Source organism: Bombus vosnesenskii, unplaced genomic scaffold (genome assembly GCF_011952255.1).
Source record: "Bombus vosnesenskii isolate JDL3184/JDL3185 unplaced genomic scaffold, Bvos_JDL3184-5_v1.1 scf7180000013295, whole genome shotgun sequence".
Lineage (NCBI taxonomy): Eukaryota > Metazoa > Arthropoda > Insecta > Hymenoptera > Apidae > Bombus > Bombus vosnesenskii.
This window is the reverse complement of record NW_022882946.1, coordinates 4,334,930-4,354,993: the sequence shown is the minus strand read 5'-3', so window position 1 is coordinate 4,354,993 and position 20,064 is coordinate 4,334,930. Positions and strand designations below refer to the sequence as shown.

The 20,064-nt window shown below is 36.0% G+C and overlaps 1 protein-coding gene across 1 annotated transcript in view; it reads right to left on the bottom strand.

Moving 5' to 3' along the window:
* Positions 1 to 18,182, bottom strand: part of LOC117233176 (RNA polymerase II elongation factor Ell) — a 146,877-nt gene extending 128,695 nt beyond the window's left edge. The window contains exon 1 of the mRNA XM_033493216.1: positions 17,299 to 18,182. Coding sequence (XP_033349107.1) covers positions 17,299 to 17,430 — 132 coding nt within the window. The 5' untranslated portion in view covers positions 17,431 to 18,182. The remainder of the gene's footprint in view (positions 1 to 17,298) is intronic.
* Positions 18,183 to 20,064: the final 1,882 nt, after the last annotated feature.

Genomic DNA, 20,064 nt, shown 5'->3' with positions numbered 1-20,064 from the left:
GAAACCACCCAAAGTGACATTGTCACGTTAAAATTATAATCTATATATCGATATAGATATCAACAGATTTTTACGTGTCAGCGCGATAAGCGTTGAAATATGATATCGGACGGAATATCAAGGACAACAATTCAGCCTTTAGTTCCGCGAAAAGCGCGGAATACATTTACCGGGGAAAAAGGAACACGATAGAAAACTAGTTTATTGCCGTTTGGCGTAACAAGTATTTTATTATATGAACATTGAACTCGGTATACAATAAAATGAAATTCTAACAATAACTTATACGAGTTCGACCGCATAACGCGTGAATTTCATTCGGCCGATTATTTTAGCCATTGGTCTTTATGGATCCAAAAAGTACGGTATCTCGTATACGCGCTAAAATATCTATACTAGGATTATTTTATAGAAAATATATTACACGTGAATTCATCGATAAATCCAGGAAAAATAAATGTATTCAGTCAATTAAAAGAATAGCTTCTCGAACGTGCATAATTCTAATCAGGTCTTATCGCGTGTATCTCGTACCTTCGTAATATCTGATCGATACTTCGTGTTGATTATATAGTTATGAGACTCGATTTTCTATTAATTCAAGTTCCCAGTAATTTTCTACAATCACAACGAATATCGACCATCGAACAGAATCCATCCATCTGACGCATTAAAATTCTCCGCAGAGAATGCAAGCAGTGTATAGCGAGACCACCAAAACCGCAGCTATCATTCTTTCAAAACGGTTTCACGATCCGGGACAGCATTGAAAAACGACGAGACTTCACGTTTGCGACGATAATATCGATGCGGCCCAATTTTACCAGCCTTCATCGTCTGATGATCGCGCACCGTTAACACTCGATCGAACGAACCGTACGAGGCGCCACGGAAATAATTGGGATGGGTGGTAAAACTATTTCAGAGCATTCACACGTTCAGAGCGTCCATAACGGGAAAATGCGTGATGCGGATCAGAACGAACCTTCTGCAAGGAAATTCGAATTAACTGTCTGGTATTTATGGATGAGATAGACACCTATCACGCAATACGATTTCGTTTATGCGATGCTATCGCGAAAATCGATTTTTCGATGACTCGTTAACCACTTAAATCGCATTAACGAAGTATTTCATCTATTACGATCCTCTTTCATAGCCAATCTACGCTGTGGAATTTTTCAACTTCTAAGTTTCCCAACTGCCAAACTTCCAAGTTTGTTAATTTTCCGACTAGCAAATTGTAAAAGAATTTGGAATTTTTAGAATCTTCTATCGTTCGAGGAACGATTTTTTGAATTTACGCACTTTCACGTTATTACATTTGAAGTTATCAAGACGCAAACACCAATCTGCTGTTTTTCTTTCATACGGAAGGAACAACGTTTATTTATTTATAAACGCTTAATAAGGTATTTCAACGTCGGACGAAAAAAGATTAATCGACAATGAGCCATCAAATCTCTCCTGTTTTTATGTCCTAAACATCTTCTTCCTGTGTTCGATAAATTCGTTGATTATTATCTGACGCGACGTAACTGTACGCTGTATAGAGTTGCATAAAAACGACCGCATAATTACGTTTCATCGGAAAATGAACGGACGTGTGTATACGATAAATACGTGATCCGGTCAGAGAGAGGTCGTACGGCGTAACAAGCACGCTTTAAATCGATAATCGTAGCTCGATTAAAGGCAGTGCACTGTAACGCGTGTTAATTAAGTGTTTTAATTATCACCGGCAGCCCATCACGCGACCAACCATGGATAGATATAGTTCTTAGACCTTAAAGGCCACTTGAAAGGACAGTATTTTAAAAGAAAAAATAGAGTCCGGGTCGAAGCATTTTTTCACAAAGTGATTCTTTTTCAAAGAGCCAGACTTGTACAAAAAGCAATATCCACGAATATTTGAATAAAACAAACGAAGAATTTGTTCGCAGATATTGTAATTTATTTTTGTAAAAAAAAAAAAAATAATCGAGAAAGCTCCTTTCTCGAATTAGTCATTGATACCTAAATTATCTGTAATAATATTAAATACGTTATAATATCAAATAATATTAAAATACAGGCACTAATTGAAGAAAAATGTATAATCGTTGGCACGTGTAATGCGAGAAGCATGTAACATAGTTTGGGTTACGTTGCGCGAAATCCTCGATTATATCTAGTCGTTCAATTAAGAATGACGAATTGTCACGATGAAGATCTCACGAATACCGCGAACTCGAATCGCGGATCACGTTTCCTCCGAGCACGTCCGATCTCTTCGACGCGTTTCATAGATTCCCGCATGCTCGTTATTTTCCATATTCTCCGTGGATTAGAAGCATAAATATTTAAAGTTATCGTAGATATCTTATTCTTGATACCGATAATGGGACTTGGATAGTTTTTAAATAGATCCAATAATACCTGCGTAATACTACGCGCCTATAAAACGAACCGCAATCTCGGCAAGTCACATACGAACAACTACATGATAGGGAAACGCGTCGGATAAGAAATACAAGATACAAAATATAAAGATGCCGAAGCAGAGTTAAAAGCTATAGACGTATCTAAAATTTTCATGCAACTGGAGGATCAACAAGGTATTCTTAGAAATGAATTATACACAGATTGTTTCAAACGATATCCATCAATTTGAAACGATCAAAACTATGGACAAAACATCGCGTACGCAAATGTGAATATAATTTGATATTGGTACTACAAATATTTCCTACATACGATTCTTTCTTTTGCAATAATTTACAATATAATGTATAACTTCCTATTCACGATTTTCAATTCTCAAAGCATATAATATTTTTCCCAACATTTTGCTCCAGGAAAAGGTACATTGACAATCGCCGCACTATTTTTTGATAGTTTTCCTCTTTCTTTTTTTTTTTTTTTTTTCAATATGTCTTTTCAATTGTCGGAGTACGAGAGATCAACGGGTTCCTGCGCAAGTGTATCGACCTTGAGACGAACTCTCACAACACCCCAACGTCCTTAGAGAGAAAGGACGTCCCGCAGGCCTTCCTCGGAGAAAGCATTTTGCTCGCTAAATAAATACACAAGGCTCGTACTGTCTCAGCTATCGTGCAAGTATTAATGACATTTTCCCTTCACCGATTATTTGAATGCGCGTCCGATCGAGAAGACCTATGCTACGGTATAATTCTCACGTGAATCACTACTTTCGATCGGCTTTGGTCCTGTGCTCGCCTCTTACAATCGATTACTCGATTTCCGCTCTGTTCATCGGGATCCTATGCTCGAAAATACTTTCACTTATTGATCCAGTTACCATTCAATCGAAGTTTTCGTTCGATTCGCGTCGATGTTTCGCGCTTCTCGCTTAATTAATTTCGAAAGAACAGTAAATGGATCGTACGTATACGTATACGGTTCGATGAACGTCGATTTGGAATTTTTCGCTTTTTAGATTCATAATTATCGAACACGTCTCCTGAATCATTAATTATCCGCGGTATTTATTAAAAAGCGAAACTTACACTTTCTTGCGAAGCTTTTTCTTCTCCGATTGGATGCTTTACTTTACAAGTATGAATATTTCTACGATATTAGCGCGAAAATTATCAGAATACTTAAAACGATTAATCTATGATTTTTCCTGGTCTGAATGATTTTTTGTAAAATATACGAATACGAGTATCATCGATAACCGACACAAAAGAAACGTTTTTCACAGTCTCGGAGAAAGACGAAATTTAGTCTCCCAAAAGGAATTAAAATCTAAATAAAACAGATAAAGCAAATATGTGGAGCAGATCGATTTTCGTTGGAATCTCCGAGGATCGGTAGCAGCGTTTTCCTTAATCGCTACTGGAAACTAGCGTATCGATTTCCATTACATGGAAATTCACCGTGGCCTCGACGACCATGCAATCTCGCGTTTTCCCCTGGTGCAGCTGCAAGGACGCTTCCTCGATGAAGTTTCAATCGCGTTACAGTTTTATCAAACCGTGCCAGATGGAGACGAACGATGAAAAACAGGCGAGAAACGCCGATAACGAACGGAAGGAAGCGTGAATCGTCTGTTTCGAATTTCCTAGCACGGAGAAGAAATAAGGACGCAAAACTAAACATAGGAAGAGAAGAGAAACTCAAGGAGAGGATGTAAGAACAGTAGATACGGAATTTTCGGGATTTTTATATGTCTCGGCTCGAATCATTTGAGCGTGTACGATGATTATTGGCCTGGAATCGAGTCGAACGGACGAGAACAAGAGATGGCGGAAAATGAAAAACGAGGAGAACCCAAGTGGATCGGAAATAACGATTCGGTTGGAAAACGAGTTCCGACTGAAAGATGTTGATGTGGACTTCGTGGGTTTAAGTAGGTTACTCGGCGACATTATTTTTCTCGGAAGCTTGTTATTTACGTCTGCTGTGACATTCCTGTTTCTTACTTTGTATTCTTCCTCTTTCTTTATTTTTTACTTTTTTTTTTGTGGAAGGTAGTTCTGTTGACTCTGCTTCTTACACCATCCCTCTTGGAATTATTTAATGGACACAAATATTTCTACGCAAATTTTCTATTATTATCTTAGCGTTTGGTATTAAGAATCGTTCACAGATGGAACCGAAGTTATTTGTGATTCTACGATCAGCTTCTAAGAGTAATAATTTACCTCGCAAATCTAAATATAACTATCTTACGAAACAGAGGATATAAGATACTCGTACGGAACAATCAAAAACTCTTTGGCAAACTACAAATTAAACACGAGCCTTTCTACGAATATTTATAAAATACCTACGCTTGGAATAGAAAAATTGGAATGCACGGATACGAGGTAACACGGTAATTTCCAACCTACATATTTCCCAAGAAAATTGACTCTATTAAATCCCGAAGCCTTCAGATACCTGCGACGTCTTACCTTAAAATACAACAAGAATAGCTAGAGGAAAATTTCGTAATACGTCGTTCGTCTGACTTATCGTGTCTTCTAGAACAGTTTTCCTTTGACGAGATTTTACCAGGAAGACAAAACACGTTTCGCCCAGATCTGAAAAATTCCTGTTCTAAACCATAGGAGAGGGAGTGAGAAATTTTATGTACAGAGAGCAGGGCGGTGCTTGTATCTGAACGAATGGAAGCATTCTTTTGAGAGAGTGCAACTTTGCGACGGAGAAACAGTCTCGGAGAGAATAAAGAAGTCGCGGATCTTTTTCAGCGTGAGCACGAGCTTTACAACTGCATTCCACGCCGTGGCACTTGCACCTTTTTTACTGCGCTTTTACGCGGCGACTACGCGGAATTTATAGACACAAAGACCGCGGCCGATACAATGCAACGATGCTTCGACGTGCGTAAATAGTATATACGAGCCGGTCCACGCATTCCACGGATTATTTCGCGTGGCCTGCGTATACCGACCATACTACGCTTCATGTGGACATTCATCAAATTTATCGATGCGCATTTTTCCGATTCCTTGTCCGCGGAGACTCGCAGTTTGTACGCTCGACCGAAACGAAACGATCGATAAAGAAATTTGGAAATTGGCGATAAAAAAGATTGGGATGAAAAGATGCACGGTGACGTTTACAAAGATGTTTTCCCAGTTACAGTTTGTTCGCCGTTAAAATAGAGAATTTAGTTCGTTTTATATCTTCCAGTTCTTCGGACGTGACTTTTCACCGATTTAAAATATTTCGAAGTTTCCGTGATTGAAACGAACGAAAACATATCTTGTGTTGTCTATGTTCTGACGTATATCTCTTAGGATATTAAAAGAAGATAATTTGGACTTGTATAAAATTTGTTTACGAAGAAATGAATTTTATCTTGTTTTATTTGCTTTGACAAAGTTTCTTGGAGAATGTTCTCAAACGATACGAGTAGCTTCAGATTTTCACTCTTGAAAATCATGTCGGATTTTAGGTCTTTTAACATAATTCTATGAGAAACCTACTAGAAAAATGGTCGAATGTTTGGGAATTTTTACGATTGAAGCTGTTTGGACGAGATATTTTTAAAAAATTCACTACCCACAATATCTGAAGATTGACGCAAACAAAGAAATTTATTTTCCACATATTTTTTTACTTAAGCCACAAGAGATAGGTAAGTCAATGTGCAACGTTTTTCCGAGTATGTTCGACGAGGAAACAGGGAAAACGCATCGAACCGTAAACGGCTCGATAGAAATTGATGTTCCTCGGTTTTCACGCGTGACTTGCACACAAAATAAAAATCATCGCGTTGAAAGAATGTATAAACAAAGGTATTCATCTATCGTGTACGTTCTATGAATAAATCTTCCAAATTGGCACCGTTGAATTCTTGCGAATGCCATCGGGTTTCTTACTGCACAACGTACGGTCAACGGATTTTATAGAAATTTTCCAGGTTGGGTAGAACTTTTGCGATATTCGTTCGAAAGATATTCCGCAAATATGTAATAATTTAAAACCTTAAAACCGCGTATATGAAAACTGATAAACTAAAAACGAGTAAACTGGTATATAAAACACATAAAAAATTCTAATAATTAAATATCGAAGAATCTTTGAAAAAAAAAAAAAATACCAAAGTACATTCCCGTTCGCTACAAATTTTTCGAGAAAAATATCTATAAAAATTGTTCTGAATCTATTTATCCACGAGTCTATTACCTGCTCAAAAACCAAATAATTTTTCCAAACGCGACAAATTCGTGACTAACAACGAAATTGATTCGAATACAAAATACATTCAAAGTATCAACTAACTTAAAAAAAAAAAAAAATAAAAAGAAAAAAGAATTAAAAATTATTGCCGATAGAGATAATGCGAATCTGATGAAATTAATCTGACGATCGAAGACAGTAATTTATCTCGACAACAACTAACCAATTTAAAAATCATTTTCACGGGAATTCAGTTACAATGTCTTCCGCAAATACCCATTGTTCAAGACACATTTATTGTTGTTCTACTCGTGTACGAATCGATTCCAGTGAATTTACGCGTGCCCAGTGAGAATACCCTGAACAGAACGGTTCGATGGAACACAAATCGTCGCATGAATACCATTCCCGCGGTAGCGAAACTCGATTTCTCCGGCTCTCATCGAAATTCGTGGACGGTGAAAACGCTACCGGCTATTGGTCATGGTGGTTTCATCGAGGATACAATTCGTCGGGCATAGCACACGAATCTATTCCAACTCGGATGATTATCGCGAATAATAAGAGCCAATCGATCTGCAGTTATCGGGCTCCTCTTACCTTTTCAACGAAAAGATTTGTATCTTTTGTATTTTTATACAAATATATATTTGTATATCTTCTGGAATTAATAAATTTACGCCTCTTCGCGATACCAAATACAGTTAATTTAATTCTGAATACGAATTTATCGTTTCGACGTTTCGCCACATCGTTTTTATTTCAAGCGTTGCTCTAGTGCGAAGAACGAACAAAATATCGTTTTTGTTAATTGTCAATTATTAAGATTAAAATATTGTACTTGTAGGATAATGCGACGACTTTAAACATTCGAAAAAGCATAACATCACAAGTTATAAATAATTGACAAAGTGCATAAACGAATAAATACGCGTAATCGTGAATTGATGGTTAGTAGTCGTTTGTAACTTTGATCTTTGTCAATCGTTGAAAACATGTACTTTTTATTTTTCACAACATCATCCGAGCCTCTCATTTGGCGAGTGGCGTAAGCTCAATTCAGTGGCGTAGTAGCATTCAGTGGCGTAAGATTTAATTCACTCGTCAACCAAGTGGCCCATTTTATCGTATATTAGCGTCAGTAGAAATTTTACGGGTAAGCGAAATTCATATGCAGAGTGAAGGAAATCTCGAATAAACTATATTCTATCTCTGTTCTAATCATCACACGTACATCGAACGTCTGTACAGATTTATTGGGTTGGCAACTAAGTGATTGCGGATTTTGTCATTAGGTAGTAACGAGAAAATCCGCAATCTCTTAGTTGCCAATCCAACAGAAACCCAGATTACGTTATCTTCAACCTGTTATTCCATTTTATTTATGCTAATGCCCTGTAAAGTATCGCTACATGAAACCATATATTTTCTTATCTTTTCCTTGCTTTACTTCATTCTAAGTAAACAAACTATTTTTATCGCGTTACTTTGATCGATCCAAGTCTGAAAGTAAAGTAAAAAGTTGGTACATGTATAGTACAAAGTAGCTTCGTTCGACTTCCATTCATATTTTGTAGTAATTCAAAGCAAGTTGACCAAAATCGTTCGGGGAACCCGAATAAGAAAGAAAGGTCAGACACAAGGTACGTGAAATTGAATAAAATGAAGATCGAAAGATGGAAAAGAAAGACACTATGGCCCCTAAGAAAGAGACTGGCCCTTACTTCTATGTGAATCTGGTCGAATGCACGTGAAACAGGCAGGTGGAAGCTATGCTTCGTTTCCAAAGTAGGTATCGTTTTAGGCGATTCAGGTCGAACAAACGAACTTGACGAGCAACTTCACTTTCTATCGTTATTCGATACAATTTAAGCGCTCGGCTCACCTTTTAGCTACGCGTAACGGTATCTTGATACCAATTTATTCAGTGAGAATTTCCAATGAGGATAGATAGCTTTCGATAAATTGGAATAACTCGACAGGTTGGGAACTATATTATAAAAATATTTGTTTCTATCTTTCACTATGATATAGGATGATGTTTGAAGATATTTTTATTTTTTATTTTGATTTATTACACTGTAAATGTAGGACGACTTTCGAATTTTTCTTTATATATTGATTTTATATCATTAAATTTGGTTTGGAAACTTTTCCTATTTATATACTCGTTATTATATAATTGTGCGAATTATAAAAAATAATTTCTCTATTTCTGACAAATTTACTAATAAAACTTGAAGAGAATGCAACGATATTTTTGTTCGATAAAATGTAACATTCAAGGAATGAAAATGTCGAAATGTCGAAATCTCTACAGCTTCTCTGTTTAATAAGAATGATGTAACTGTAGATGTAATATATGATACAGATATCCGCTTACTTTCATCCTTTTATCTTTTTATGCACTTACCTCGACATGGTACAATAATAGATCACTACACACGTCCTTTCAAGGTTAATAACAACAATCGCATAATCAGATTATCGACGATACATCATACTTTAAAACCCGTAACACCCTAATGCTCCTAGAATTTTCCATGAAATCCTTTGCTCTATCGCTTCCAACTAAAATTACAAATTTACTAAAACGAACCAAGAAATTTGTTCGATCCTAAATCGCAAATATTTATAAAATTCATGGAATTCTGCAGAATTTTATCATTATCTTATGTCTAGTTAATAATCTAACCTATTATTTGTGAATAATTTTTTATTATTTATTAAAATTTGCAATCAATTCTCGCATTGAGAATTTTCAGTAATTTTTTCTGGCCTGGCGCAGTGACGTGGCTAATTATTTATAATAAGTTAATACTTATCATAGATAAGTATAATTTATAAGTAAGTATTATAAATAAGTAAATATTACTTAATTTAGATAACTAATTGAATCTAGCGTTTAGATCTAGCGGGTAGTGTCTCTTCAGCCTGAATAATTTAATATCATTTGTAACCGATGAAAGCTGTAGGAACGCGAAAAGGTTGCAAATTACAATTGACTTTTTTTTCGAAAATTCTTGCACATCTTTCAACAATTCTGAACAATTTCTGTCGAGTTCTCTTCGCCCATCTACATAGATTTCTAAACTTTTACAAATCGTCGACAAGTCAACGTCAATACCAAGCAAACGCGATTTGAATCTCAAAGAGCGACTTAATATCGCTCGATCTGCATCGATTTTGTTTAATTGCGTAACGACCACACGTAACGATGATTCCTCGCGTGTACTTCGCGATTGAATAAATTTACATGACGTGTCATGAACTCTCCAAGCGTCTCGTTTTCTTTTCCGAATCTCCGACTATTCGCTGTCGACGATCGTTCGTTTTCGACGACCGACAATCGGCGTACGCGTTCTCGTCGACACAAATTAACAACCGTCTCACCGATCAAAGTTGATTTCTGCAAACAATCGGCGAACCAACGTCTGGTAGAAGGTTCAACCCGTCTCATTTGCGATGTCGAGCAAATAAAAAGCATTGATCCGCTAAATCCATTGGGGGCTTCCGAGTTAATACGAGCATGTTACGATAATTCGATGGGTTACGTACAATATCCTAGTGAGCGAAAGTGAGATTTCTTTTATATACTTTTATACTTTATTTTTATTACTTTTATATACGTTTCTCCGTGTAACCGTGGCTATACTTATGAAAATTCATCGTAGGAGGACATTGTAGATACATATTTGACATTTTTGTAAGTACAAATATACGTAAATTCAGATTGAAAGCTTGTTTTCCACCAAGGATATATGTGTATACCTACAGGACGAATCGCTCAATTCTATTATTTTAACCTTTTCCTTGTGAGAAAGTCAGTCGAGTGGTTGTTGAAGCTATGACTATGCAAAGCGCTACTCATACGTATAACGTATAAAATTATGGTAAAATATTGCATACGTACGTATGATACGTATTAACAAAAAAAAAGAAAAAAAAATATGTACGTATAGTACGTTCATTAAACATAATATAACGATTTAATTTAGATAATAATTAGAATCAACCATAGTATCTGCGTACATTTTATGTCGTAATTCGAAATATCATCGAACAACGAATATAAAATCATTAAGAAACGGGGATTCCAAATCTAGTAACTATTGAGATAGTCTTTGAAGGCTTAAAATATCGACTAATAGCGCAAATGTAAATGAGATGTCGAACGAGTATGAATAATATACGCGACGAGCGAGGTTGATGATTTGCAAAAATTTCATTCATTAAATGCCTTTCTCTTATCTCGGTAGTTATTGGCATCCGAACTGGTTAATAGCGTTCTTTACTCTACCATATTCTACTCAGCTGGAAAATTAATTTCACTGAAAAAACGTATATCCTAGCGTTGTATGTCTTATTTTATCGAACCTTAATTTTCATACTCAATTTTGATCTTGACGATTATCTCTTGTCAATTCTACTATCTGCTAGCTTCCCCGATATGGAGGGGAAGCATTTAACGATATATACTGGTTTAAGGCTACTTAAATCGAGCATCGACTTCGAGGAATCTGACTATACATATCGAAACACGCAATGCATTCGTAATGACGATAGACGAATGAGAGTCTTCTGCAACAATATCCTTCAAGTTTTATTAAAACAGACGTGTTACGTGTTAGAGTGCGTTGCTTCCTTTCTAATCGCGCTATGAATGTATAAACGCATAATACAGTACAATCGTACATACACGTATCTACATATGTATGAAACATTGTGTATGTAAAACCATATAGGAAATCCTAAAGAAAACCTAAAGAAAAATCTGTACCAATATGAATCAATTAACGTAACGCGTTCTAAATGAATTATAACAGGACATTTCGTTATTCGTATGCTACTTACAAGTCGGAATATTACAAAGGAGTTCATTGAGTGCATTATTCACAATAAACATGAATTTTTGTAATGGTATGTTAGGCAAAGGTACCGATACGCGGCGGTACGACGTAGCCATGCTGTATCGGCGTTTTACATTTTTTGTTGTATGATGCGGTTTTTGGATTTAAGCCTCTGGGGAGCGGAGCTTTTTTTTTATTTTTTTTTCTGTCCTGAAAACTTGGTCGCAAAACAGGACGCTTCGGTAGTTTGCTTTTTGGGTGCTGCTACTTACAAGTCGAAACTGATAAAGATGGCAGTTTCCTTTTAGAAAATGATAATTTTAACTCGTAATTCGAATAGGAAGATCTCCAGCGAGAATATAAATTCTTTTTAAGAATATGCTAATAACAGTTCGTTCATCGAGTCTAACTCTATCGTACGTATTAGCAAAATTTACGAAAAGAAGATCGACTGAAGAATCTAAAAACTGATTCCCTCGAGATTCGCGTTATTCGCTCTCATCCTACGCGATCCATCAAACCTAAATAGGAAAAAAAAAGAAAAAGAAAAGCAAAGAAAGAGGGAGAGAAAAAGAAAAAAACGGAGAAAATCAATAAGTTTCTCCAACGATTTTGATACAAAGAAACTAACGAGAAAAAGAGGACCAAAAGATCGGTTCATTGGAAGACACTTTCAAGGCTCTCGCGACCGTTGACATTATTTCTTGAAATATGTACTCCTCCTGAGATTCATCTCGGCCGCTCACTTTCACTTGCCGCAATTTGCAGCGGATCGCGAGTCGAACTCTAGATTCACCGATTCCATGGTATTCCGTAGCGTGTGGCCGTGCGTAAGTAAACGGGCACGTGCTCCTTCTCCTTTACGCAGTAACGACACTGACACGCGCGTAATTACATTCATGTCCGGGTCGCGTTCCGTGCATGCGCCACGGCGTCGTTAAACTTCGCGCTTCGACCGCGGATCGTGTTACCTAATCGCGGGTCTGATAAGCGTGGCCTCGTCGAACGATCAACATGACGAGGACAATTCCAGGCGAAAGGGGAAAGTTGAAGGAACAAGCTTCGGTGCCATTCGACAGAGAAATCGACGTATCGAAAGGAGAGAATTAAGGAGAAAAGTGTTCCCTTTTTTTCTTTTTTTTTTTTGTACCGACGAATTTATTAATGCTAGAGCAATGATAATTGTTGCAGAGGAAGGTCATTCGTTGAAGAAGAGTGACATGTTTGTATATGGTTGTTGCATGTTAACAGTAGAGTAACTGCGGTCGTTAATGTGTTTTTAAATATATTATACACGAATAATTATAATGAAGATCGATGAAAGTAGAATAGCTAACTGTATGTGTATGATCAAGTTTCGATATAAATAAAAATTAATATTGACTTTGTTAAGAGCATCGACATTATTATTAATATGTAGCCGCAAAGGAAATAAAAGAAGATTTGATATTCGTAATTTTTATGGATATATAAATATGTATATTATATGCTAAACATCAGCTCGATAACAAATTTTTTGATTATATCTTCCATAAAAGCTACATTTACCATCCTTTTCTTTCAATGCTTCAGACAGGTTCCTCCTTTATATATTTCTACAAATATTTCCCTCTCTAGAGTATTAATTTTTCTCAAACGCTAGAAACTAGAAGCATCGAATTATTTGGAACAACCAGTAGCTTTACTTTGTATTAATGCGAGGTTGTAAGAAAACGATTGGCCGGTGAATACGCTCGGCAACCGGTTAATGCCCAGGGACCATTTCACGACACCTTGATTCGAATCACGCTCAGAGGCAATACTTATTCTTGGTTTGTAAAATTTCCAGCCGTCGGCGCGGTCTGTTCCCCCGGATCGTTATTCAAGTTTCGAGGAACAGCTGTGCTACTCAAAGAGGGCCCCACGCCTCTTTTCTTATGGGGTTAGATGCCACGTACCCGAACCAAACTAGCCTCTGGGAGAGTTTAGCCCGGAAGGCCTGTGAATCTTACGTCGCTTTTTAAAGAACCCTGGCACATGCATTCTCCCTTAACCCATACACTCCTTTTCCCTAGTCCAGAAGCATCAGCTCAACAAAATAGCCTGAGTCTACAATAAGAGACTGCCACTTTTATAACGCGAGCTTTAAGCGTAAAATCTGAGCAATCGAATAATTTTGAAACTTAATTACGATCCAGCGATTTTCTGCAAATAATAACGAGGGAATTAATTTTTAGAAAAAAGCGAATCAATATTTTCGCCTTAGTCGAAGAGGAAATTGAAATTTCAAAAGATTTCCAACGTATCTTCTTGTATTCCGAGGTTTACCTTAATAACGAAGGGATTTTTGACGAACCAATGAATTAGAAATTTGATGTCGGTCGAAAATGAGATGAGATTTTAGAAAAGAAATATAAATTTGGCGTTGAAATATCGAATACTCTCGGCAATGTAAATCCGCTACTTTGCTTTCGCCATTCAAATTTAACTCCATATTTTGACATTTTCGATAACAACCCCAACTCAGGCATAATTCCTCCAACTTTCAAATAAAGCTATCGTTTAAACTAACAAGCGAATCTAACTACGAAAAATCTAGCTTAAAATCTGATTTATCCAATAATCTGTAATAAATAAAAATTTATCCAACTGTACAAAAGAAGGTTGACTAACGAAGTTCCGATTTTCAACGTCAATGTCGTTTGTTATTAACGCACAAACACGATGATGGTACCCCGCTGGGCGTAGCCACCCACATGGTATATTAGTATACCGCTATAATATTTTACCAAATGTCCTACTGGACAAATTGTAAAATTTAAATAAATAAATAAAAAAAGAAAAAAAAACTAACGCACGAAGTGTTCGTTTTCTGTTACCTACCATTTGTAACGCCGTTTCTCTTACCGTCCTCCTCTAGCCGTTTCCATTTTCCCTGCTCAATAGCCTCAATGTCCTCAACCATAAGTGTGGGAGACTTGGCCGCAGTATTATGCAACTACGCCCGAATCAGGCAGATTCGAACACGTGCCACGTTTCTGCGTCCCATCATCGCGCCTTTCTCTATTCGATCGAACGACTCGTCTCCTTGGTCATTTCGTTCGAGACCGTTCCATTTTCCACCAAGCAAAACCATATGGCACAATAATTCCCCAATTATGTAATATCAGTAAATGGGAAACAGCTAGAAATTGTAGATCATAGATTTTTCTCTTACAGATAAAAGATCCCTGTGATTCTATATGAGAACTTTTAGTTTTTCATCGAAATCGGTTAGAAAAAAACATTATAGAAACACCTTATTAATCCTTAAACTCGTTAAAACTCGTTATTATTATTATTACTACATATTTATTATTATTACTAAATAATTATTATTATTATTAAAACTCGTTAAAAAAAAAAATAATAAAACACCTCACAGTTTCCAATTGATTAAAAGTAAAGAAACTTAAGCAATATTAAGAATGTAAATGTCATTCAGCCGATATAGGATCGCAATTTGTTTATAAAAAAGAAAAAGATAATAATAATAAAATTGAACAAGTGAACAACGCAACATTGTCGAAATCGCTTCAATTCGCTGTAAATTCGCGGAATCGATGGAACTAATTAAAATAAATTTCGTTATTATTGGCGCTCCAATCGATTATCCAAATCTCGAAATTTTACGCTGAAATTACATCAATGAATATCGAAAAGCAAATATTTATCCGCGGAAAAGGACACGCTCTGAGTAAGTTTATGGCGGCCAACGAGCATAATATAATCGCTTCCTGATGTGGAACGAATAAACGCTTTACAGCATTCCGATTGCAATTTCGCGGATTCCTCGTGCACACTATTGCTACTTATAGGCCTTCAGGTCGTTTGCACCTACGAAGCAAAATTTCATGTTAAATATAAAATCGAATTAATTATTTCGTATTTCTGATTTAACTAATCATTTTAATTTCTGTTCTTCGAAAAGATGATGTAATTACGCGGTGTTCGTTGCGAACGAAAACACAAGGAATGAAATTAATAAAATAATATTTTTTATTTCAATTATATGCAGAGTTATACGCAACGAGCGAACATGAAAAGGCTCAGAAGTCGAAGATAATTTATTTAAATGTACACAATTATTTTGATTTATAACTTGTAGAAAGATTAAAAAATGAAAATATTCAACTTATAAAGGAAACACGACATATGAATCTCAAACGAGTGACGTATTCGATTCGCGAAGAAAATGTTGGATAATATATAGTTACACGCGTCAACATCACGAAACGTCGTAGTTTTCCTAGTCGGAGATAAAGAAAACACGAAAATAATCTACTATTCGACCAACGCATCGACGATAAATCGTCGAACTCATAAACGACAAGGGTAACATATGGAAAGAGAAGATTCGTATTCTAGTTTAATAGCTTGAAAGATTTGTCGTGCAATTGACGTGAATTGGGTTTTGAAGCGCAAAATTACTCCTGAAATTGCATTAATCGAGTCGAATCTCGAACACGTTTAAAAAACGCGCGATCGAAAGCTACGAGGAACCTGTGGCAAACTGTGAATCATACAAAACTCGCATGCAGACATTTTCACGTCATCATTTTTTATTTCGCTCGTTTAATCCAATTTTTGCTTTACACGTCTATGTACATATTGATAATACGCGTGTGTCAAAGCGTTACATGCATATTGCAACGCAATCTGCTTTAGCATCGATGTATTTTGACGCAAGGCATACGCCCCTTCGACGACTTTACTTTCGAATCTCGTCCAAGAGGTTGGAATACTTATGTCAGGTGGTGCAAGAATCGTCGAAGTTGTGACGATATTTTTTGTAATCGTAGCGACATGCTCGCGTCTCGTTTTTCTATTCTCTATTTTCTTGTTTCTATACATTAAACAATTGCTACGAAACAGGTAAATATGGATGCAATGTCTTACGAAGAACACAGATGGTGAGCAAACATAACCTCTACGAAAGCATAAAATACCGTCGGTTAGCGAAGCGAAAGATATTCCAAGATATTGGTTACGATAATATCGGGCAGAGTTAAAGAAAATCGAAAGAAAGATGTACTACACGTTTCGCATTACTGTAAATGGAAGAGATGATTCATCGATTTTCACGTTTTGCAATGGCAAAAAAGTAACGCTGTTATTTTAATGAATTCTTAAATCAAAATTAAAATATGCAAGCGGACAAAACATTCGTTTTAATAAACTTAGCCGCAATCTGGAAATGAATCTAGCAAGTGAACTGCCTTGTCAGTTCTCTTATTACGTAATGTCGTTGTCAAACCATACGGATATAGCGTAATGATGTAGTCGAACAAATTAACTCGGCGAAAAGAACACTGGTAATCGTTTTAAATTGAATCGCGTTCGATTTTTCTGTCAATCGCATACGAGAGGGCTAGGAGGGCAGAAAATACGTAGAGCAGTAAGCAGCTGCTAACAAGCCAACGTGGCCTGGGTTAACTCTTGATTCCAACATCTTTTTACTAGTGTTTTCACCGATGCCGTAATATGTTTCGAATAATAACGTTTCACGGTAATTTCCGCAAGCAAACATGACAATTTTTTGATCATGTAGTAACGAAATACCATACAAAATATGGCGAGTGAGTGACGATCGAGTGTCTCTTTCCTCGGCACGACATTACGACACATGTACGCACACATGACTGCTTCGTGACGCGTGCAGAGCCGTGTACGTACACACACGTCTGCACGTATATACATACATATATACGCACACGAGATCGCAATTCCTAGCCTGTACATAAGGAAAAGAGATGGCGAAGAATGGAACGAAATAAGAGTACGATTTACTTACCCGATTTCTGAGGAAGTCCTCGATGGCACGTTGCGCCGAATCTGTGAGTTTCACGAAGATCAGGGACTTGTTTTCGTGAAAATTACTATGCGACGATAAACCATACTGGACACCTGCCGCCAGCGCCGCCATTTCTCTGTCTCTCAACAGTGGGTTCTCTCTCGCACACGTCCCCTTCGTAAAAGCGCACACAGCTGACGTCCTTGTTAGTTAAACGTATCACTTTTTTTTACCTTTACTTGTTACTCCGCGATACGAGAACGACGCATACAACGCGGTGAGAAAACACTTGCCGCAACGAGATAGATACTTTCACTCGGAACAAATCGGAGTAACGATGGAGAGAAACAGAAAGAAAGAAAAAAAAAAAAAAAAAAGAAGAGGAAAGTAGAGAGACACAAAGAGAGAGAGAAAGATATATACAACCCCCCCCCGAAATAGAGGATTCTTTTTGCACGTAGCTCTGGCACACACGCGTTTTTCCTTCGTTTTCTCGACGCGTTTCTTTTTTCACGATCTCCACCTTTGCCACTTCTTTACGTGGTCCGTTTTCTTCGTCACGCTTCGAAAGTGGTAGCACCCGCGCGTAAACCACCCTCTCACACGTTCCTGGTCTTCGTTTTCTCTCAACCGTCACATATTAGCGCACCGATACGTCTCATTTCAGATTTTCTCGCGATTGGATACGTCGAGGAGAGAGCAGCGCCCGTCGTTTCGTTGTAAGAAACTACACAACTACACTTTCGAACGACCACCTGGTAGGTGGGGCTTACGGGAGAACCATCAACCAATCCCGATTTATACTCAGATACCACACGACTGCGCACCCTACCGACCTCCTCCGGTCACAGTCAATGATCGACTGACATTCTTCACCGTACCGCTTCATTCTTTGGATATTAGTGCTGCCATCTGCTTTCGATTTCGATAATTCCACATATACATATCAATTCCGTGAGAAGATAAAATAATTTGCATACTTAAGTATTTATAAGTCTAATATATTTTAGGTATATATATGCATCATAAATTGCTAAATTAAAAAATAATATAATCAGAAAGGAAGATATAGAATAAAAATATATGATGTCTTTTTCCTTTCTATATATTCAGTGAATCATGTTACCGTATTTGCTCTGATTTGACAAATTAATTTGTAGGAACCATCTTGCTCAGTTATCTTTTTATCTATTTGTTTATTCATTTATATATTTATATATTTAGTTATTGACGACAATAAAACTTTCTTCCAAATCAAATAATAAATTGTGAAATTTATTGAAAATGTTTTAAAAATCACTTATTTGGTTATCACGTACCTCGGTTAACAAAACATTATAGAATGTATTTAATTAAATACGCCTGTGTATTATTTTTAAAAACAAATCATTCTTTTGTGCGAAAATAAGCTATAAACTCGATAATAATTCAGCCAATTAAAAATATGGTATGTATAATCAGAAAGGGACTTACGTAATTCGCTGGTGTGGCAGCACTGCAGAGCAGTAACCTTATCAACGTCAAATGTTATATATTCTTAGTCTAATTGTATAGAAAAGTTGAAGTATAAAATTTGAAGATGATTGAAAAGTTTACACCGCAAACTGTTATAATAACGGTTTGGGTCGGCTGGTTATTCTATACAACAATGTTCGATTATCGAAGATATCGCTTCAACACAATGCCTTATCTGCGCCCCGCTGCTAGTTCTTATGCTCGTGAAATAGAACTGGTAATATACAAAGAACATTTTCATCATCATAATATTTAATAGTTCATTAAAACAAGCTGTACCGAAGTGTAGCTATCGCGAATTATGAGCTCAAAAGAATTTTGGTAAGAAAAGTTGTAATAAGCAAGAAAAGATCTGGATTTTTTTAATTTATTATTAAAATCATCAAATATATCAACGTTATTTATGTCTTTAAAATGATTTATAAAATCTTCTTTAATTTCATTAAATTGTATAGTTACTGCTTTATGTAATAAGCAAATGTATATGTCTCAGAATGTTATGTGTATTGATTCAAATTTCAGGCGTCATGAATCAGGAGATTTGTATCCTTTATTTTAAGAAATGCACTCAATTTTTAAAGTCCTTAGTATGTGTTCGATTTGTTTGCAATTGTTGATGTAATTTCCCAAAATCACTGAATTTGTGTTTTGTATTATTTGTATATGTTTTATTAAGTAATAATATATCACTATTCGCAAAAATTGGTATCTAATGTTAACTCAGCAACGTAACAAGCAAGTCAAATAAAAGACTGATGAATTTTAGTATTGAATTTTAACTATTTTAATCCATCAGCACTAATGAAAAGGTTTTTAAAAAGTAATATAAAATTGATGTGACAATGGGGAGATAATAAGCTCATAGTTCACTAACAATATATTATCATTGATATTTGTAGTCAAATAGGGTTATAGTTTATTTTCATTATTTTCATTAATCTTCCATACTAATAAGTATTATTATTCTTTGTAGGGAAAGTTGGGTAAAGTGTACAAATTCAAAGAGCATCTAACCAAGAGCATGTACAAAGGAAAGTGAAGTATAAAAGTTCTTTATATCGTTATAATATATTTAATAGTATATATGTATATATCAAGAATTATAACTGTTGTAGTTATAACAACATTCAATAAATTACAATATGAAAAATATATTTATTTTTAATCAATATATGTGATATATTTTGGATAATGTAAGTTTATGTAACATATTTGCAATGTGGCAAAGTTCTTCTGACCTATGATTTTAAA